General features: G+C 47.3%; 1 protein-coding gene across 1 annotated transcript in view; it reads left to right on the top strand.

The window, feature by feature from the left end:
- Positions 1-22,990, top strand: part of ctnna2 (catenin (cadherin-associated protein), alpha 2) — a 360,420-nt gene that overhangs the window by 68,765 nt on the left and 268,665 nt on the right. The window contains exons 3-6 of the mRNA XM_064335132.1: positions 9,880-10,075; positions 17,235-17,401; positions 20,430-20,549; positions 22,141-22,407. Coding sequence (XP_064191202.1) covers positions 9,880-10,075; positions 17,235-17,401; positions 20,430-20,549; positions 22,141-22,407 — 750 coding nt within the window. The remainder of the gene's footprint in view (positions 1-9,879; positions 10,076-17,234; positions 17,402-20,429; positions 20,550-22,140; positions 22,408-22,990) is intronic.

Raw genomic sequence — 22,990 nt, 5'->3', positions numbered from 1 at the left:
TCATTATGTGAATGGCGCGGTCCTTCTGCCTGGAGCGGGGGTGCGGGTGGGGGTTGGGGTTGGGGGCCGATGTTCTGTACGGAGCAGGGCCGCCAAACCGAGACGGGCCCCGTTGTCACGGAGCTCCGGCGCTCCCTGTTATTCGGGTATGATTCCGATATCGAGCCGTCGGCGATGGTCTGTAAAAGCAGAGCTGTGAAAGCGGACGGAGCCAAATTGAATTTTCTTTTTTTTGGGGGGAAGGTAGCGGGGTGTGTACAAAGCAGGGCCGTTCAGATAAGGAGGACAGAATCTCCTCCCTCCTTCAAATTGGTTTCCCGACACAAAAGGGCGACTCAGAGTCCCGTGCACGATTCCAGCAGGAAGCGCGTACGTCTCAGGCAGCTGGAAAGGGCAGCGGTGCCTGATGGGAAACGCGGTCCCCCCCGGCCCATGGGTTTTGATGGAGCGGGCTCGTTAGGCCGGCGTAATCGGAGGGGGGCGACGGCGCTCGGCCACGGGGCCGCGGTGACATTCTGCGGCCCCCAGCGGCTCGGCCGGCGAGCGGCTCTCCGGAGCGGAATGGGCACTCAGGAGCCGCGGGCGGAAAATTGCACCGCTTACGGAGCCGTTGAGATTTACCGCGGCGGGTGGGAGGAAGAGCGCCCGCACGCCGCGCGTCAGGGACGACCGCGTGGCATTTAAGCCGCCGCCCGCCGTCATCGATCGACCAATAAAAATGGAGAGGCGCGACACTTCACAGCCTATGGAAAAGGTTAGCTCGCTGTACTGGAAATGATTTCTTTTTCCTTTATGGATTTTTTAAAATCTATGGTCATTGGTTCTTATTTGAAGCGTGCTGGGACATCGTTCAGCTTTTGTGCATTGTTGTTATAATTTTTTTTTTTTTGTTAATTGAGTTGTTATAAATGGGGCCATCTGCCTCAGACGCGTTGAGCAAGGTCTGCGGTTGTTGTACCGAGCCGTAATTACTGTAACAAACAATAGCTGTCCTGTTGCAAATGGAACGTGGGTGGGGGGGTTGTGTACATGTTTAGCTGTCATGCTGCAGGACTGATCTGTTTGTATGGTTAGATGGAAATAGCGGTCAATGCTGGAAAATTAAACAAAATAAATTGGCCTATGCGCACTTGCGAAACGGCATCAGTCGCTTTGTTTTTTTATTCCCCTGCACCTATGCACAAGGTTTAACTGTGTGATATGTGGGCTACATGTGGATGGTTGCACGTTTGGATGATGTGGGTTTCCGTATAAGGCGATTAGGCTATGTGTGAGAATGTGAACATGTGAGTGGCACGCATACAGGGTGCAGAAAGGGGTCTTGTATGCTCACAATGGGCTTCATTCACGCAACATGTGTACTGTCTCATTTTGTCATGAACTGCGTGTACGAACGTTTCCAAGAACATTTTGGCATTCATCGTTTTTTTTCTTATCTGTATTTGCTCATGGCTGTTTCCTTATGCAAACCGCATGAAAATGATGCACATAACATAACATTTACAGACAGCCTGCATTCATCATCTCATAGGCTACACCTGGGATATGCACAAAAACAAATGTGTCATGAATCTCATATTGTTTTTTAGTACAAACATTTTTAAGAACGAAAGTAAGAATAATTAAGACACAGTACTGGCTTTTTCTTCACAAGCTCCTCTCCTTGATCAGGAGTATGCTCTGGTTAAAGTCCAGTTCAAATTTCAGTCGTAACGAATGCAATTTAATTGCACCAATGTAATTCAGTTGGTTAACATTACTTCGATTGATGACAGCCTTGTTTCTCTGATACTCCTCGCTGTAAGATAAAGCAAATTAATAAATAAAAGGCAAACTTGCTTATCTCATTTCATTTTGTTTTACTGTGTACTCATAGAAGTACCCTTGGGGTATTTTAATAGAATGCATTAGCTGTTCTTAGTGATCACATGGCTTGCGCAAAAGCACTGAGGAATATACTGAATTACAAACTGCAGAGTTAAGGAAAGCTCATTAGAGAGTGCTGTTAAAGATGAAGGAACAGCAAAAAAAGAAACAATACAAGCTCCCTGTACAGGCGCTCACCGCCAGCACTGATTGGTCCAGTACCGCTGTCCTCCCAGGAGTGGGCTAGTTTTAAGTCAGCCAGGGTTCTTTGTTCCCCGGGTAAGCACTACACTAGCTCCTCCCACCAACCTGCTAGGCTCCCTTGGGATTAGTTGGTGTTTTAGATGTAGTGCACCTTGTGGACCTGGCTTATAACTCACTCACTCACTCACTCACTCAGACACTCACGTTTAGCAGGCTGGAGATTCTTCACAAGAATTGGGAGTGCTACGTACGTGTGGTGCTTCACATCACTGTGACACTGTGTTCCCTTGTTAGTCAGAAATGTCAGTCACTGCTAGCTCTCCTGTATTACTGTGTGGTCTGTAGGAGGTAAAATGGACCTAGTCTCTCGTCCTTGGGTGAGTGCATTGGAGGATACAGTCTTCCAGGTCCAGGTGGCTTAGTGCTTCTTCTCGCACTTCTCACACCTTTCATTTGTAGAATAGATATTTGTACTGCAAAAAAAAACGAGCAATAGTCAGAGGGCCATTGTGCCGTGACAGGGGATTGGCCTCCAGTGTTTATTCTGCATAGCACATATGTTTCAACTGTTTGCATTATACGTCACAAAATGTGAAATGTGAGGGCTGTTGTACTTGATCCAAAAAGGCTTCAGATCTGAGTTGTTGCCGAGGGCTAAATTGCAGCAGAATGCGTTCAGCAGTAGCGGCGGCCTAATTAATGAGAAATATACATTATCAAGAGAAACATCGGCGTCAACAGCAAAAAGCTCCCTTAAGTTCACAGCTGATGAAAAGGAACAGAGCCGGCCCGTTTGAATCGGGTAGAGAGGCCTGGTTTATAATGGCTTTGGGGTGGGTGACGTCACCTGTTGTTAACATCTGACGGGGGAGGGGGGAACGACAACAATGGTACGATAATAGGGTGTGCTATGAGATTGATCTGGGCCCATTATGGACCTACTGGAAAGAGAATGTCATTTTCCATCTTTACGGCTAGTAAATTTATCATGTGGTATTTTACATTTAGACATCTGAGCAGCAGATTTTTTTTGTGGCTTTGCACATCCAGCTCGGCCCTTCTTCTTGCCTTCCTGTTTAAACCATCCTAAGCTAGTCAAGCTGGTTTAAGTGGTGTTTTTAGCCGGTGAACCAGCCGTTCACCAACTGACCAGCCCATACAGCCAGCTAGTCCAACAGTTTGACCACCTGCTTACTCTACCAGCTTAACCATCGTTGCCCAGCTAGAGACCAGCTTTGACCAGCCACAGACCAGCCATGACCAGCTATGAGTGTTAAAAACACAGCCTAAATTATCTTATACCAGCTGAGAATCCCTGCTGGACTTGGCTGGAATTTCCAGCAAGGTTTGCTGTGCTCTGCTGTGCCTTTGTACACCGTAACGTGCTTTTCCCTTCCCGTGAATCTGAGGCTTCCTGCCGCACGCCCGAGGCTTCCCCTTCCATTGCGTCCGCTCCTGGAACGGCAGCGACGCCGCGCTCGTCTTCTTCCTCGGCGCTGACCAGCTGGGAAGTTTGAGAGAAGTCTGACCTCCCTTCCCACGTCCCACGTTAGGTTCCTCGAGTGTAGCTGCAATCGTAGCTGCTTTCGGATTCCAGCTGCTCAGAGTATCGAGCGAAGCGCTACGCTGTTAGCGTGCAAGCTGACATATCCTGTAGTTTTGGTGGGTGGGGGTGGGGGTGGGTGGTGTTTGTTTAGAACTGCAAAGTCTATTTAAATTCTTTGTACTTGTGTTCATACCTTTGGGAAGTGCCAGTTGAAAGAAGAAAAATCTATTAGTTCTTAAATGATTTTGATATTAAATAATATATAAATATAAATAATATGCTATGCTATTATATGTTATAATATGCTATTATAATTTTTCAGTGAGCAGCCACAGACACCCTTTAAGCACGAACAGACACTGATCAGCCTTAAGATGTGCCGGATGTGGGCGTACGATGCTTCTCAGTTTTGGGTTATTTCCTCCAAAATAATCCTCAAAACTCCCCATCTTCAGCTGAGTCCCTTAAAAAGTCTCACAACCTTTTCCCCATGCCTCCTTTTAATGCGCCCCATTTATCATTGGCTGTCATAGACTTTTCCTCTGAAACTCTGGTAATACATTTTAAAATTTTTCTACGTTTGGGGTGAACTCCCCTGGTCTGGCTAAGTCGCAACCTTACACCCTGCTGGGGTTTTGATTGCTCAGAGAGAGTGATGGAGCTGGAAACCAAATGGGACGTATCACAGAGGTTCTGTACTGCACACTACACACACACACACACACACACACATACACACGCACACACACACAGGCACACACACACACACACACACACACACACACACAGCACAAATATGGATAGATATGGATGTAGGGTAGCAGTGTAGAAGTAGTGGTTATAGAGGTTATTATAGGTTTCCTTCCTCGGTTGAGCACTGCTCTTGTACATTTGAGCCAGGTACTTAACATGCTTCAGTAAATATCAAGCTGTATAAATGGATTGCATATAAAATAAATGAATGCATAAAAAAATAAAAAATACAGTGTAAATCGCTCTGGATAAGAGCATCTGCTTTAAAGTGCCTTTATTTACTATATCATAGACATTTACTGGTTCCCCCCGAGTATTTTTAAAAATTCATTTCTTGCAGCTCCCGACCTTCAGATGTTTTCCAAGTTTCAAAGAAATATGAACTTTTTTTTTTTGCACAAGTGAAGGTGCCGAGCGCTCTGCAGTCAGACCGATTCCCCTGCTTAATCTTTAATCCGCCGCATCAGTCCCCATTTCCAAATCAAAGGACAAGACAAAAGGCATCTCTAATGTCTTCAAGCAGAGATGAAAGGCTCCATTAGATGCCAGGGCCTTGCAGCTACATGGCATGGCTTCTGCTTTGAAGAAATGGCTGAGGAGGCCATGTTTGATGGCTGTCTCTTTAAACGTCGTTTCCTGATCGCAAAGCGTTTTCATTTTGGGTTCAGCTTTCAGCCAATGGAGAAGCAAGCGAGAGTAACTGTGATGAAGCTGTTTTGTGGTTGGCGTCACTCGTATAGAGAAGGAGAGGCGTGAGAGGCACGCACTGAAACATCTGGAAAATGGCGTCTTATTCAAGGTGCTTCTTTTGATTTAGATTTCAGGCGCTTGCACATCCTGTGCTGACCGTCGGGGTCAGACTTCAGTCCTCGTCTTGGATAGTGTGTGCCTTCCCAGTATAGAATGTGGAACTTTAGAAATAGGAAGCTTGGTACAGTCTTCACTGTTCATCTGTGTGCGTGTGTGTGTGTGTGTGTGTGTGTGTGTGTGAGAGATATTTGTGCTCCTCCTAAAAATGTATTTAATTTGTCCAACAGATAGAATATCAAATTGTCACATAATCATTTATACATGTAGCATAAATGCTTGATGTAAAAACGTGATGTGTGCGGAGCGGAGAGTTTCAGCCATGGATCAGCCGGCTGAGTTTGGATTGCATATTTTACAGTGCTCTGGCTTTTATGACTTTCTTAGGGACTGATGCTTTTCACACTCTCTACACTGCGACCGGAGAAGAGAGAGATTTATACGTGCGTGAAATTGACACGTCTCATTGAGTCTTATTTTTTTTTCCACACCAGTTGACACAAATATATGCAGAGCCTATAAAAGAATTACACCAGCTTTCTTACATTTTTTAAAAGCTGCATGCTGACCCATTTAGACATGGTTACATTACATTACAGTTATTTTTTCAGATTCTCTTATCCAGAGTGAAGTGGAGGATATCACTTCTAGTCTCGGGAATACAAAAGTGTGATAATGAGAAAGAAAAGGAGGCCCGTGTCAAATCAAAAAGTGTCATGGTAGCCCGACAGACCGAGAAATATAATTGTGAACATCTATACGGACTGGCTATTTTTTATGCCATAACTATATCATTATCCCAAATGGAAATCAAGAAAGAGCCCGTGGCAGAAGACCCAGAGTTTTTAAGACACTTGGAATTGAGTGACCAATACACATGCTTGTAAATTAACATTGTGCCGGCAAATGAAATACAAGAAATGTACGACGATTGCTTTAGAAAACGCGCGTGCTAACGTGTGTTTGTTGGGAATGCCGAGGCTATAAATGTGTCAATGTGAATGAAATGCTATCGCTGTTCGTAGCTGGGAAAAGGCCTGCCGGCATGAAATAGCGTTTAGTTAATAAAATGTGATATGTGATCATTTCTATACGCTAGATGATTAAAAGAGGCTGCTAAATATTGCAAATATAGTTCACGTTAAAATGTCATAAAATGTTATGGTCCCGTGTGTTCTGTTATGACTGATAGTGTCTGCCATTTTGTGCTTGTTTTGTCTGAATTGTTATAATTATGTTTGGTTTGTCTTGGGGGAGGGGCTACAGCTGTATAAGAGTTGTTGTAAAGAGCTGTTGCAAAGGAGAGAGCTGAAAGTGAGCTGTAATGTAGCCTAGTTTATGGGGTAGATCAGGTAAAGGAGCTACAGTGGCAGGTTGACCAGTGAGGAGGAAGTGGCAGTAGTCCTGATGGGACTGGGTTGAGTGAGGTGAGGAGTGGGCGGGCTCTCCGACACACCTGTGAGACCTCTGAGACACAGCCTAGCTCTTACAGGGACAGTTTGTTGCTCAGTAGCACCCTGGGATTCTTGAATTTGCACTGTTCTCTGTGCTGCCCATAATGAGGCTCTGTTGGCGCTGAGGGTGTCGGATAGCCCTGGGCTAGGTGAGGATTGCCTTGCCGGTCTGGCGACAGGGGGATAGAGGGAATCAATTGTTGAAGAGAGAGTCAAGGAGTGTGGATATAACTGTATCAGGTGGGCAATTGCTCGGAGAAAGATTCAAGAGATGAGAAGAGATGAGAGGGTTGTGGTGGTGCAGAAGTCTATGCCAAAAATCTAATGTGGAATTAGGGTGAGAAATCAGACCAGAAAGCAAGACAGGACCTGTCTTGGTGTGCGGTTAAAGATTATTCTGTTTTTTTCTCGGTTTCTGAAATTAAAATTCCTGTCCTCGGACCAAATTCCTTTTTTTTCTGGACTAAAATAGTAATGCCTAATGCTTAGGGAATGTGGAATTTTGACTAATTAATTATAACGATGCAAGTTTCATTTACAGCGCTGCAGTATTCTAGGAGAAAGAAAAAGGAGAATTTTGCCAAATGGTTGAAATAAGCCGGAGCTTTGGTGTCTGAGTCATTCTCAAATATGCCAGACGAGACTTTCCTGCCACTTAATATAGATCCTATTTCTTTCTGTTGTCACATCGCATTTCTTAAGCAGAGCGTATGTTGTCATGGCGATGCGAAAGTTCTCCTCTGTGTCATGGAGGTGGGTATGAAGTTGTTATTGAAATCTGGCTTTAAAAGTTTGCTCTCCGCTCCCCTCCTTTCTTCATTTTGATATAGGCTAGATTCCTGTCGTCTTTATTTGCTGCCCGTTTTTCTGTGTTGTGTTTGCATCGCAGCATGCACTTGTTGGTTTGGCTGCGCGGCAAACTGTGAGCGATGTATGTCACGGTTGTCCCTACTGTTTTACCTCAGGGCATTGTTTTTCGTCACTTGAAACTTCAGGAAAAGCCAGCGTGCCTTTTGAGCAGTTGTCAAAACCAGCAATCCAAGACCTTCAGAACTGTTGAAGAGCTTTTTACTGTACACCTTAAAGGACATAGTACGGTTTCCATCTTGGAATGACAGTCAAGAGTTTTTTTCCACTCAGAAATACAGTAAGTGATGGTTCACGGGGAAGTGCCGGTTGCCTGTTATTTCTGTGTTCAGGTAGTGTTGGGAGCGGTAGACGGAGTGGACCGGGGTGGACCAGGTCGCTGAAGTCCCGAGGACGACGGTCAGTACGCGCAGCGGTCTGAGCGATGACCGCTGTCTGACCTTTGCGCTTGCTGTCTCGGTCAGGCCGCTAGGGCTAAAGGACGCTGAATCCAGCCCTGGCGGTAACAGATGACTTAACTCCGCCACAGCCTGACCGAGCCTCTTTGTGCTGGAGGTTCGATAAGCCGCGCGCCGAAAGACGCCGAGACAAAAGGCGCCCGGTGTAATTTGCGCTCGCCGTTCGATTCATCAGCAGACAAAAGAATGCCTCCGATTCGTTTAACGAGCCTTAATGAATCATTTGAAGATTGCGGTAATTAATCAATTTGGCTGTTTGGAGGAACGGTTGCCTTGTGCTGGGTAATTTAAATGTACTGTGCATTGATGTTTTTATTAATTACCTAACAGAACATGGAAGCCTGTGATTGGATGAGAAATGGGTCTTCTTTCATTTCAGATGTTGTGGAATCCTATTAACACAACAAAGAGGAGGAGTATAGTGTTCAGTGCTTTAGGTATCTTTCACAACATGATGCCTCGTCCTAACATGGCCGACATAGGGAAGTGGGAGCGTGTATACGGATTTTATAACACACAGAACCGCTATTTCAGGCTAGATTGAGACGAGTTTAAATGTGGGAAACTGCAGCAGCTGTTGTGGGCTGTGCCGCCTCTTCTCTCGTTAAGACTTGCTGTTGGGGATGCAGAAATCCAGGGCTATGAAGCCCGTGTTAAAAAGCAAACCGAAAGGTAGGGATCCCAAATGTGGGTTTTGGCATAAACAGACGGAGAAACGCTCGGCACGTCTCCCGTTTGCCGAGCGGTGTTCTCGAGGGCGGGCACCGTGCGTCTCGTCCGCGCTTTGCAGATTTAGCGAAACGACTGGAAGCCCGGCACATTAACGAGGAACAATCCCCCAAATGCCGTTAGTCTCATGACTGTTTAATGGCCCGTTTTACGGTCCCAACTTTTCGATCTGGAAGGAATTTGCGGGGTAATACGCAAGCGGTTTGGAAATATTGACAAATAGCCCATGACTCGTTCGTTTCGCTCTCACTGGCAAACGGGGAGGGCACAGGATTCTCACGCGGTGCCCTTGAGCAGGGGCGGAGCTAAGGGGGCATAACAGAGAAAGCTTTTCTGGGCACTAGCAGGGCCGGGCTGCCCTTAACCCTTTGAAGAGTACATTTTTTTGGCGTGTTTTTTTTCTTCTTCTAAATTCTATGCCAGTGTTCTAGAACTCCATTGGCATCAGAATGTTCAGCTAAGAACATTCTAATCACATCTCTGTGATCTTACACCTTAAGGGGCTAGAGATGGTGTATGTGTCCTGTATGTATGTATGTGTGGAGGGGGGTGGGGGGCTTTCTTATATGTTTTCCCTGCGCTAATAATTTATAGATGCGTCCCTGGGCTTGCGCTCAGCTCCTGTGTGACGGAGCCCCTTGTTAGCGTCAGTTTCCGTGCTCTGTGAAGAACTGTGTCTAAGCAACGTTCTAATTCATTCGGAGCTGTCGGAGGGATTGATGGCGTGACACATTTGCTTACAAGCGCCCATTATCAAAGCGAGTTTGGCTATAACAGGAAGCTTATCGCGCACTGGAAGCGCTGACTTCCTTCGGAAGGCGTCCCGTGGCGTCTGAACGCCCTATCTCCAAATTGATCGCCTCGCTCCTCTTCGAGCTGGGCGGGGGCGACCGCAGCTCGCCTCCGAGCGCGGCAGCCCGCCGGTGATGTCATCTCTACCTCACGTCGTTTCCTCTCGCTGTTTAAATACAACGATAGTCTTTCGTTTCTGAAGATCCCAGCCATTACATAAAATAAGCAAACAAAACGCCTGGTACATTTTTGCTCATTATTGTTTTTGTTTATGTGTGATTTTTTATTTCAGTTGCTGGTGTGAGTTTATGCCCAGCCGAGTGTTGTGTTGTTTGACCTGGGTTGGGTCAGTAAAGCCCCTGCCTGTCACACGCCTGTAATCTCTCTCTCTGTTTCCCCGCAGGTGACCACTCTGGTGAACACCAGCAACAAAGGCCCGTCCAGCAAAAAGAAGGGCCGGTCCAAGAAGGCCCACGTGCTGGCCGTGTCCGTGGAGCAGGCCACGCAGAACTTCCTGGAGAAGGGCGAGCAGATCGCCAAGGACAGCCAGGACCTGAAGGAGGAGCTGATCGCCGCAGTGGAGGACGTCCGCAAGCAAGGTGAAGTGTAGACGCGCGCGCGCAAGCACGTGCGCACGCACACGCACGCGTACGCACAGGCCACATTCTGTATCACAGCTCGCACTGGAACCCACCACCGGTGTCACCGACACTTACGTTCTCACACACTCAAGCCGATGCATTTTGGATTGTTCATACAGGCGCTCGTGGAAGGTCTTAATAGAATCGCCACAGAACACAAAAAAGCGGACCCAGCTGCTCTTTGCAGATAATGCAGACGGCGGAATTCTCCCTGTGGAGGGGGGGAAGGGGGGGTTGTATATTTAGTGAGCTTTGCCGCTGAAGAGAATCAAACGCTCGGAGTAGGGGATGCGCCTGTAACAGTTTGCGACAGAAGTTTCATTTGCATTTTGAGAAAAGGTCAGTGTTTTGGGATTAGTCCCAGTCCCTGCCCTGTCCCTGGGATGTTCGCATTATGCGTTTGGTGGGTACACTTAACCACAAACAGCGCCAAGTGTCCTCATCTCTACCTTGTGCTGCGTGTTGCTTCTCCCTGAGGACTTGCACAGTTCCTCCAGAGTGAAGAGAGAGGCAGAGCTAAATGTTGCTGAGGGTGTGTCTGTGCCTGAAAGAGGAGGGGCAAAGCGGGACTGTAATTAAACCACGCCCACATCAATGTTCAACAGCGCCGGCAGTCAAAAAAATGATGTGTACTCTTTCTTTTTCAAAAGGCTTTTTTAAGAATTAATAAGTAGGAAATGTGTGCTGTTCCTAATTACATTGCAGTGACAGCACACCAGGGCTGAATGTATTTATTTCCTCATTATGCGCTGAACAGCTGTTAAAACAAACAAACAAACAAATCGACCGAGAAGCATATTAGCCTTTAGCTTAAGATTTTAGAAATGCTTAATGTTTACATTTTATTTATGAAAACTTTCAATGATTACTCCTCCTTAGCCACCATTACAGTATTTGATTGTACTCAACACTGAAGAAGCCAAATACCTGACTGACGTGTTTCTAAGCAGGTGTTTAGCCTGTCTTTGTGTGTGAACAGGCTTCTCACAGCTTCTTCTGCTATAATATTTAAATTAATTTCCTCACTCATTGGTGCCCATTTGTTTTGTATTGTAAGCTATTTCTTTTTAAAGCTGAACTCTGTAATTAGATCAAAATAAAACTGAACCATGCTGAAAGGTGGAAAATCTTACTCTTTAGAGATGTCACTGTATGTTTTGCAGTCTGCAGCAAATTGACTTGGCTGAACTGGCAGAGGTTACATCTTAGAAATCAGAGTAGAACGATCAATGCAGACTAAAAATATGTGGACCGTTTGCTTATAAATAATCTATTCAAGGTTTGGCATGGTGATTAATGAGTTTGAATGAATAATCACAATTAGAAAAAACGTGATTTTTCACACAAAAGCAATTTTTTTTTTTGTCAGAAGGGGATTCTTCTCTGATTAATAATAATACCATAAGTAACAGTTATTGCACAATGAGTGTTTAGTTCTTTTTCAATTTTTTGTGGTGGAAAAGGTGCATTCTTTTGCATTTGTTAAGAATGTGTCATCAAGCTTTGAGATAGTGCCATTGATGCTCCTCCCACACATAGTGGTGCAGTACACTTTAACCTCACCATTAGATGCAATATTCCAGTGCTCCAGAGTATTCCCAATAGCCCCGCCTTCAGGGGGTGTGTCCTCAGCATGATGTCACTCGTGGGCGTGTGTCAGTAGATGCTGTGCCTGACGGACTGAAGATCTAAGTGGCAGAGCCAGTGACTCCTGACTATGATTCTCACTAGCAGGAGTGCTTGCGTGATGCGGTCACCCTTGAAACGACCTTGTGCACCGGCTGTTACGGTGCCTTCACCCCAACCCCCACTCTCCTTCCCCATTTGCACCTGGTGGCCTTGCTCCTTAACCCCCTCCCCCCACACACCCCACCGTCCCTGAACCTGCCCTCTCTCTCTCCTGCAGACCAATAATCTGCCTCTGAGGGGTGAGTAATGAGGGGAAGGCCACTCCTCTCTATGCATCAAATCTGCTGAAATGGCGGTGTCTCTCAACAGGGACCAGGCCCCTGCCAGTGAGACCTGCATTCTGCATTCTTCATGCAGCTCATCGTCCATGTTTTCTGATTAAATGAGCGATCTTCTCCCATCAGCACGTTAAAGTTAACAAATAAACCGAAAGATATGCTAAAAATCACCTTGTTGACTTGTGCTACGGAAAATTTAAATCGGCTCTTTTTGACATTGAATATTTTACACATGCATTACATGTGCCTTACGTCTTATCAACAGATTGTATTTGTTTAATGGAAAACATCACGTTATTTGTAAGACAAGGATTAGCCTAACTGGTGCTGAATAGTGTACTGTACACACACACACACACACTAGCATTCTTCAGTGAAATGGTGCACAGGAGCCACCCACTCTGTTACTAAAGATCTGCAGTTCCATCGGTGTCTCAGCACCACTGCACCACCGCCTCAGCCCGACCGGACGCAGCAAGTGGGGGGGGGTTCTCCTTTCCTCCGTGCGGGCCCTCCACACACCCCTGCGCAAGTTTAATTCCCCCGGCTCTACGGATGCAATCCCAGCCCACCTTTACGCTCTATGGTCTGCTTGCTACCGCTCCCGTACCTGGTTTTACGAGAAAGCTGCTCGTCTATATATTTGTGATTACGTCCGCCCGGGAATCAATTTAAAATGACTTCAGAATAAATGCATGCCGCATATATTGAGTCATTGACCTTTTAAAATTGACATTTACTGTTTGTATTTAGTGGATTATTTTATCCAGAATGACTGGCAGCATATGGCAAACGATAAGGTCAGATTAACAAATTTATGTACCTTTTCATATCCTGTGTGCAGTCCTGTAAAAGTGCACATTTACATTTATATATTGTCTGCAGTCCTATGTACATTTTACTGTTTAAATGTGTAGGATAAAATGCATATAGCAATGGTAAAGTTGGGAAAGATTGATAGCTTTTATAACATACAGTACACTGCGCATTTTATCTCGTGGCTTAACGTTCCGAGCCCTCTGCCGGGTTTGACGACGCGTTTCTCCCAGTCAGGAGTCTCTGCGCCCGGATCGTGATGTGCGGGGACGCGTGCGCGTGCGGGTGCTGCGTGCGGACGCGGGGAACGCAGCCCGGAATGCAAACAGACGCAGCCCCTTTAAAGTTTTTTTGTTTTTTTTTACGAGAGCGGCGCTCTCCGAGACGGGTTTTCGTTCCGAGCCGCTCGCGGGCTCTTCGATGTGATGCGCTGCGTCACATGATTGATCGGAAGCCGAGGGCGACAGGATACGGAGAAGGTGGCGGGTTTCCTGCTCGTTGGTGGCCATTAAGTCAGCCTTCGTTCCGCGGGCATAAACGTAACGATCCTCGCTGTTTACTCTGAGTCACGCAACATTAACAGCTCAATCGTGTCAGGGTTTTATTTTTATTTTTTTACAAATAAAATTTAAAAACCCATGTCACTTTGCGTGTTTTGAGTTGGATGGATAGACGTGATAGATGTCTAAAGTCCTCAATTTCAGCCTCCACTGACAAGTTGCATTCTTATTGTGTGGGAACTAACAAGAACTTATGTTTAATAGCTGCCCGTTCTACCATACTAGGCCATTTCTAGCTTTCCCCAATGTTTCTAACCTCAGTTCTGCAGTAGGCATCATAAAATAATAATGTGATGTCAAATTGACTCTTGTCCCATTGGAAACCTTATCAGAAATTATTTCTTGAACCTTTAAAGCTCTGTTCGAGGGTGCTAAGGGCAGTATGTGCACTGTGTCTTCACCTTCAGAAGTTTAACTCCCATTTTATTGTATTTGATTCTGGGCCTGCATGTGCTCCGTAATGAGCATTGGTGCAGCTGAAGTCCCAGCGCCACGTTTTCCTCTGTCCCTGCTTGCCTGCTTCCATTACCGCACGCGGAAACCTGCTCGGCGGCTCTGGAGGGGACGCGTTGGGCCGGCAGCGGCAGCAGGTGAGGGGGTCCGAGCTCCTCCGCTGCCCCCCTAACCCCCCCCCCCCCCGACTTTCTGGGCTAATGGGAAGCTTTGGCCCCGGTGAGCACACAATCAATCACAAGCCCCTCCCCCTCCTCTACCCAGCAGCCACTGCGGTGACCGGGCAGCCCTGCAGTCAGACAGCAGGGGAGGAGGTCTCCGGGACCAGATCACGTTTGACTGGGCTGCAGCTTTGATAGACAGGGGAAACGCCCGCTGAGTGCGCAATCTGTCATCGTTGAAAAGCAGCCCTCCCCCTCACTATATGAGTGCGAGACCGGGGCGGGACCGGCGGATGCTGATCCAATAAAGCCCTGCTCAATCAAAAATGACCAGCGGGCCGCTCTCTCCAGCTGGGGTACAGCATGCGAAAACGTTTGGAGTAAGTTCTCCTCCCACAAGATCTTAAAACTTGATTGCGGTGATATAAACCGCACTGGGTCCTCTGGGAGCATTCACATTTAAAGCCGGTGTAAAGCGTCACACGATCATCTTGTCATTGGATGGCCTTGTGAAATGGCAGCCGCTGATAGTATCTTCATTTGACACATTATCTTTATTCGCCCTGATTAAATTATGCAGCCGGTCTCGATGTCCCCCCCCGGCTCTCTAATCGAACTCTCGACGGCAGCGCGGCGCTTGGAACTTACCCGAAAGGCGGAACGGCGGCTTTGAGTTACTGCGCCTCGCCTCGCGTCCCACGGTTACGAGTGCGCGAGTGGCGAGATCGCCAGGATTTATCCGCCCGTTTCATTGTGGAGAGGAGCCGCTGGCGTCCCTGGACTTCTCGTAAGAATGTAATCCTTGGACGGCGGTAATGACGCTCCCCCCCCCCCCCCCCCCCAACCCGCCGCTCCCCCTTCCCTCAGGTATGAGAGATTAGCCCCTCCCTTCTGCTTCGCGCTCACGGGCGGGTCCCGCGGACGACGCTCTGTTTCAGACCGGGACTCATTACACCCGAAGCCGTCATCGTCGTCATTCGCCTTCAGCTCCCCCCCCGCCGTCTATCTCCCATAATGCACCGGCAACCCGTCCCTTTTACACGGCAATCATTTAAAGCGCTTTAAATGGCTTGAAAGAGGCTTCGTTAGAGTCGGTCTCCTGCGTATTCACGCGTCAGGCTGGCTGTAATTATCTCACTGAATGCGACTCACTCTGCCCCCCGACTGAAGGCTTTATTTCAGCCCCCCCCCCACCCCCCCTCAAAGGCAGAGAAAATCACCTGCCCATTTCCGATGTTTAATATCTGCCATTGTGCAAATGAAAAAAAAAAAAAACTTTTGAAAGGAGAGGCCTTTTTACCTCTGCAGATAGTTAAGGCTCATTCCGCTGTCTGCCAGATGAAGGGTAGACTTTTGAGAGCATGACTTCTTATTGGTAACGTCACACGGGCTAATGGAGAGCGGAAGGGATGTCAGTATTCATGATGATACGTTTTTTTCTCGATTTGTGTTGCTGCGCCACGCAAATTAATTATGAAAATTGTTCTGAGCCCACGCTAGTACACACGGTTTTCATGTTGATCCATCTTGGTCATTTTGTCATGTGTTGTACACCAGTCGTAGCAGATGAACAGAAATTCCGGGCTCCACGCTAACATTTTTTCCAAGGACCACACGCGCCCTTAAGTTGAAAAATTTAGGAACACACTAATGAATACCAATTAGCAGATGTGTCCCTAAATTATTTTTCCTGTTAGCGCACATTTAAATGTTCCTAAAATGGGAGCACCGTAGATCCCTGAAATGGGAGTGTGGAACAGCCCTAAGAGTTTTTTTCAAACAGATATAGAAGTTCACATACAAGAACCTCCTTATGAACTATAGACCTCTGGTGGATTATCAAAAAAATAACTGTGCTGATTTTTACTGTTGAAAGCCAGAGAAAATGTGTTACGACTTAAAACTGTGTGATTTAGAAGAGAGAGCATGAAGCAGGGTCATGTGCATCTCTGAAGTGTACCTTGTGAATAAGATAAAATGGCCTCGCTTGTGAAGTAACTTAATTGGGGAGGTAGGAGTGGATCTGAACTAAGCCCAGTGATTGGTGAACACAATAATTGCTCAGGCCTCAGAGGTCCACCACCACCACCATAAAAAGCTGAGTACAGATTCTTGTGTGTGTGCGTGTGTGTGTGTGAGAGTGTGCAAGTGTTGTCTGTGTGTGTGTGTGCATGTGTCTGTCTGTCTGTTTTTCTGTCTGACCTCCCGTCTGTCTGTGTGTGTGTGTGCATGTGTTTGTGTGTAGGGGCATGTCTGTGCACAATGTTACTTCAGTGTTTTGGGTTGGGATGGGACCTGTTGGGTAGATGTTTTGGCCAGTGAGCTAACCCCTGTAACCTCTGACCTTTGACCTGTGTCAAATGACTCAGGAGGCTCACACAGGTCTGTCAGTACTCCAGTGCAGTAAGACACAGACTCTCCGTTCACCACTCTGTCTCTGAACCCCACATCTACCTACATTACAGCTTGCTTCCCTCTACCTACTTCACACAGCAGCATAGAGAACAAATACATCATATCGCTGAGCTTGATACCTTATTAAACACTGCTTAATACTCTTTATAGAATTCATACCGATTCATTAACAAAGCAAATTGAATCATTGATGTCATGGAACCTGCAGTGAATCAAACGGCCTATCCAGCTGCTGTGCTGAAAGTGTTTGAACAGGTTATGAATGCAGAGTACAGTGTTTTCAATTGTGACAGCTTCAGTGTTAGTCAGTTCCATTTCGACTCTGTCAATTCATGAAATGATATTTGCAGAATGTTCTATGGAGCCTTTTCAGTTTATGAATTGAATTGCAGTGCCCTCATGTACTTAACGACTAGTTTATTTGTATATATGACAGACAGGCATTTTGTGGCAAAAATATGTCTTGGTAATTCAGGCCTTTAGTGTTCTGTGTGCAGTGCCCAGATAGGTCTGTGGGGGTGCTTCTGTGGATTTGAAGGTGGGCATTTTGAAGCCGGATTGAATGTTGGGTGCGTGGGAAAAGTGTAAACTGGGTTCCTAACATAGACATGTTGTTTTTATTAAAAACAATAAATCACTTGTTTCATAAAACACGGTCGTAAATCCACGGTCCGTCCCCACCCTCTGATAAAATCTCAGGTTTGCTGTTGTTGAGCTTCCTCGTGTCTGTGTGCGCCCCCTGCAGGTGAGACCATGCGCGTGGCGTCCTCGGAGTTCGCCGACGACCCCTGCTCCTCGGTGAAGCGCGGCACCATGGTGCGGGCCGCCCGGGCCCTCCTGTCCGCCGTCACCCGCCTGCTCATCCTCGCCGACATGGCCGACGTCATGAGGCTGCTGGCCCACCTGAAAATCGTACGCACCCCCCCCCCACACCGCCACTGCCACCGCCAGCCCCCCCCCCCCACTCCGTCCTGACACTCAGCCCCCGCTCTCCTCCCCCATGCAGCTTTCACTCTCTGCTCTGCCTGTCAGGCTAATGCATCCCCCTGTTTCTCTGCATCAGCAAAAGAAGCAGGGGCACACACACACACACGCACACACACACACACACAGGCACACACACACTCGTACACATGCACACTCACGCACGCACACACAGACACACACACGCTCTCTCTCAGACGCATTAATTCCCTATGCGCACCCTTTCCCCAGTAAGTGCCACTAAATGCATATTACATGAACGTGTACTCCTTACACACTGCCTTTCATTAACCAGGGAGGTATTTGGATGTTATTAGCCTAGGAGCTATGCCTTATTGGTGCAGTGCTTTTTCAGCACATACAGATATGGATGCATGTGGTGAACCTTTTTAATGCCTAATGAGCTAGCGGCAGCTAAAGCGAGTAATTGCAGGATCTCAGTAATAGGTTTGTGACAAATTTAACCGTTCTCCCTCAAGACTTGATGTAGTCTGAAGTTTTTATTGTGTTTTTTTTTTTTTTTTTTTAATTACTGTGAGGATTTTACAAGATTCTAAAAGCCTGTCCATTTTTTTGCCCACGGATCTAAATTTTGACCTTTGTCAAGCTTTCTGAAGACTTCTGAAAAACTCCCGAGTGAAATAAGGTGGCTTGCGTGGAGGGTGCGGGCTTCACTAATCAGCGTGGGGTCCCTTTGCGAATTTAATGCGGGGTCGGATTTCTCCACCGCGCTCACAGAGGCCCCCCCTCCACCCCCCTTTCCCATAGTCACGGCAGAATTAGTGTTCGGGACCGTCCTCCCCATCCTTTGGATGTACAGGCGCTTATTTGCAACTGTACTTATTCCCGTGCGCGATAATCCCCCGTTCCTGTCGCCGTGACGATTTATATCCCAGGAAGGCTCAGCTCCCATACAGGGCTACCTGTGCGCGCATTAGCATATAAATGAGGAGAGGCTCCGTGTCACCGGGACGTCTGATAGGGCTGTCCTCGCACGCCGATCGTTAAAAACCGTAAATAACCCTCCGCACTCCTTACCTTTTATGAAGCTTTAACGCTTTCCTTTAATCATCGATTAGGCCCGGCGTGTTTGGAGTCGCCACGGCGACAGGTCCGGGAGCCGGGGGACTCGCCGGTTGCGACTGGTTACGGGGAAGCGCTTTAAAAAAAAAAAAAATACATTTTTTCCCGCGAGCGTTGTTCGTCGTGGCGGGTGATTGGTTAGCCGCTAGAGGGTCAGCTGAGGGGGGAGATGCTCCAGCGTTCTCTTCCTTTACTCCGTTTCCTGTTCTACGCTTTCAACTGACAGTCACTTTAATCAGACGAAACACTGCATCTGTGTAGTACTTCAGTGCCCTAGTAGCCCTGTATACACAGTTTCTCCAGACATTCAAGACACGTTAAAAGACATTTGAGTTCCATATTTGAACATGTCGGGCTGGGTCACGGTAAATGTCTCGGCTCATTCGCTGCGTTGCGAGATCGTTACGTGACTTTTATTTCGGAAGGTACCGGAAGGTCTGGGAAGCACTGCCGTCGGGTGATAGGTGCAATTCCACAGAGCCGTGAGGGGAAATGGCCTTCCCCTGCTCCTCTGTGTGTGGGGGTTAATGAAGGGCAAAATGACCGCCTTCGGACCCACACCGGCCCGTGCCTCCTCTCTGCCCCCGGCAACTGTCCGTCTCCATGGCGCTAGAGCGACGAGGCCCCCCCCCCCTCTGTTCTGTCAGCCGGCTAATAATCACGCCTGGCAGAGCTGCTATCCCATATCCATGACTGCAGGGAGTAATTGTAATTACACAGTTCACTCAAGCCTTCTCCGTTTCTTTTAACTCTCCACCTGTCTGTCTTTCTCACTGCATCTCTCTTCCTCTCTGTCTACACCTCACTGTCTGTTTCTGTCTGCCATGTCTGCTCTCTCTCTCTCACTCTTCTCTCTGTATCACTCAGTTCTCTCTCTCTTTTGCTCTCTCACTCTCTTCTCTCTCTTGCTTTCTCTCTCGCTCTCTCACTCTTCTCTCTCTCTACCGCTCTCTCTATCACTGTCTTTCTCCCTGTCTCTCTCACTCTCTTCTCTCTCTCTCTCACTCTCTCTCTCTCTCTCTGTCTCTCTCACTGTATCTCTACCTCTCTCCCTCTCGCTCTCTCTCAGGAAAGTTTTGTGTGTGATGTGATAGAAAAGGCCCTGTGTCATGCATTATTCTATTCTTGTCAGACGGCACTTAAAGTTCCTCTCCTCTCCTTTCCCACACATCCCCCAGCTCACTATATAAAATCAAGAAATCCAGTGAAGGGTGTTAAACCTGTAAAATGAAGGCTGTCCCCATCTTAGAACACCACTGTTATTTGTTTCCGGAAGAAACGTCCCAATTATGGCAAGACTCGAACGGAATTGCTTTTGGTTGATCCGGAAAAGTGTTCGCCATTTTCCAGCTTGCTTATTATTGGTGCAAAAAAATCAAAACACCTCTAGAGAGAAATGTCACTTGAAATTCCTTTGGGGAAGCTCTGTACAGCAGCACTACTTTAAATTGGGTGCATCGATTAAACAAGAGCATCTTTCTCCAGTGCCGGGTCATCATATAGATTTAAATCGTGCCATCGGTACAACATCTCTGCAATACTGCCATCAAAGAGCACTTCAGACAGGTTGCACATAAAAAGCAAAAGTCCTTAACTTTAGCAGTTGAGGGAGTTTATTTCTGTTTATTTCTTCAGAGCTGTATCTTTTGATATCAATGCTGTATGGGTCCTGGAAATACCTTTCATTGATTTATTTTTACTGAAGTTTATGGATATCTTCTCCATGCCTGTAAACTTTCTGTTCCTGCATATTAAAATATATACTGTGAGGTGAGGGTAACAGATGGTGTTTTCGGACTGTTCTGAAGGAGCGTGCTCAGTGCATGTGTTTGTGTGTGTGTGTGTGTGTGTGTGTGTGTTTGGGCTTGGCTAGGTGGAGGAGGCCCTGGAAGCGGTGAAGAACGCCACCAATGAGCAGGACCTGGCCAATCGCTTCAAGGAGTTTGGGAAGGAGATGGTGAAGCTGAACTACGTGGCAGCTCGGCGACAGCAGGTGAGAGAGAGAGACAAAGAGAGAGAGAGAGAGAGAGAGGGAACACTCTCTCTCCTCCGATACCACTAATGCGTGCTACCAAGCTCCTGCAGAGTGAAACCAAGCAATTTGGGGTGGGGAGATGACAAATACGGAACGGAAGACTCGGGTAGCTTTTTGCAGATGTCTCTGATACAGTAAATCAGCGTTTATCATAATCAGGGATCAACTTCAAAGCTGTTCCACCAACCGACAGGCTGTGCTCACACACCCATAAAGACTGCCCTGAGGAGCAGACTACAAGCACACACACACACACACACACACTCACACCACACACACACACACACACGCACACGCACACACACTCACACACACACACACACACACACATACACATCACACACATACACACACACACACACACACACTCACACTCTCACACATGTACACGCACACACACACACACACACTCACACACACACACTCTCACACACACACACGCACACACACGCTCACACACATACTCTCACACACGTACACACACACACACACTTGGAGGGTTCCATTTCGCCCCAGTAATATTACGGCTTGATTGCTTTCCCCTTCTCCGCATCTCCTAAAATAAAAGAGCGTTTGATCCTCTAAAGGAAGCGCAACCGGCGGCAGAGCGCTCTCCGACTCTCCAAGAAGAGTAATTACAATTCGGCCAATTTCTGTCTAGCGTATGTGCGGCACGGTTATTTCGATATCCGTCATATTTATTCCGCGTTCTGTGGGCCACTTGATTAAAATAACAAATGGCCTCGTTAAGATTTGCTTGGAAGCAGAACTCAGCCGATGGCAGGCAGGAGAACAGCGATATATTTCAGAAATGCACCCAAAGCAAAGATCTTTTTTTATTTTCAAGATGGCGGCTGCGGGAGATTGATGGGAATAATTTGGCACTGCCGTGTAAAAAACAGCTGGGACGTCGTGAGGAGGATCTCTCATTGAGACGGACGAACCTTTAGCCATAGCGCATATTATTATCATGTTATTGCGATTGTATTGTGATTGGGTTATGTTAAAACTGAAATGTTATGTTCCCCTGCGGACTACTTTGCCTGGTTTCTACTGAAAAAGAGGTTCTGAACCTCAAGAGATCTCCACATGGAATTAAGGTTAAATTAAAGATGTTAAATTAAATAAAAATAAATGATGAAAATACAAAACTGGCCCAGGCAGTGGTGTAGTGAATAACTGTTGCCTCTCAGCAAGAAGGCATTGAGTTTGAATCCCGACTGAGGGCCTTTCTGTGTGGAGTTTGCATGTTCTACCCATGTCTGCGTGGGTTTCCTCCCACAGTCCAAATACATTCTGGTTAGGCTAATTGGAGACTATAAATTGCCCATAGGTATGAACGTGTGAGTGAATGGTGTGTGGACCATGTGATGGATTGGCGACTTGTCCAGGGTGTGTTCCTGCCTCTCGCCCATTGCATGCTGGGATAGACTCCAGCCCTGTGCAACCCTGTCCAGGAATAAGCAGGTTAGATCATGGGTAGATGATGGAAAAACTAGCCCCTCCCCTCTCTCACTGCCACTTTGCGCTCTGGCCCCTCACCCCCCAGGAGCTGAAGGACCCGCAGTGCCGGGACGAGATGGCGGCGGCCCGCGGGGCGCTGAAGAAGAACGCCACCATGCTGTACACGGCGTCGCAGGCCTTCCTGCGCCACCCGGACGTGGCGGCCACGCGCGCCAACCGCGACTACGTCTTCAAGCAGGTTCAGGAGGCCATCGGCGGCATCTCCAGCGCCGCCCAGGCCTCCTCGCCCACCGACGAGAAGCACGGCCACGCCGGCATCGGGGAGCTGGCCGCCGCCCTCAACGAGTTCGACGTGAGTCCCGCCGCCGCCGTCCGCCGATGAAGCGGGGGGAGCCAATCGCACGGCCGAGCGGTCAGCCGGGCTGCGAGTCTGTTAGTGGAGCAGTGAGTCAATCATTCAGCCAGCCAATCAGAGTCTGTCGATCAGCCAATTAGTCAGTTGGCCAGTCGGTGAGATAATCAGTGAGTTCGTCAGTCAGTGTGCCTTGGTTTCTTTGCTCTTAGTGCTGGCGGACGGTCTTTGTTTCAATTTCACATCACCTTCTCTGTGAGACTGACAGGAAGTGCATGATCAAAATCGGGAGGAGATAAATTGCAATATAAGAAAGAGAATCCAGCTTCACATCTACGATCACACCCTGCAGCTAGTCTTCGCAAATTTGAAATTAGAAAACTTCCTTCTCTGAACTGAGGGAAAGAAAGACTTTGATTCTTTGTAGTTTTTGTATTATATAAATTGCTCTGATAGTTTCTTTAAAGTGGCCCTGACCATAAAAAATGGCTTACATTATTCAGTGGTTAATTTGCAGGCTTATAGACTGGATTATGCAATCCAAGTCAGCCAGCAAGCCTAGGACAGATGCGCCTGTTCTACT

Source organism: Anguilla rostrata, chromosome 5, assembly GCF_018555375.3.
Source record: "Anguilla rostrata isolate EN2019 chromosome 5, ASM1855537v3, whole genome shotgun sequence".
Classification (NCBI taxonomy): Eukaryota; Metazoa; Chordata; class Actinopteri; order Anguilliformes; family Anguillidae; genus Anguilla; species Anguilla rostrata.
This window is presented reverse-complemented; position numbering and strand designations above follow the sequence as displayed.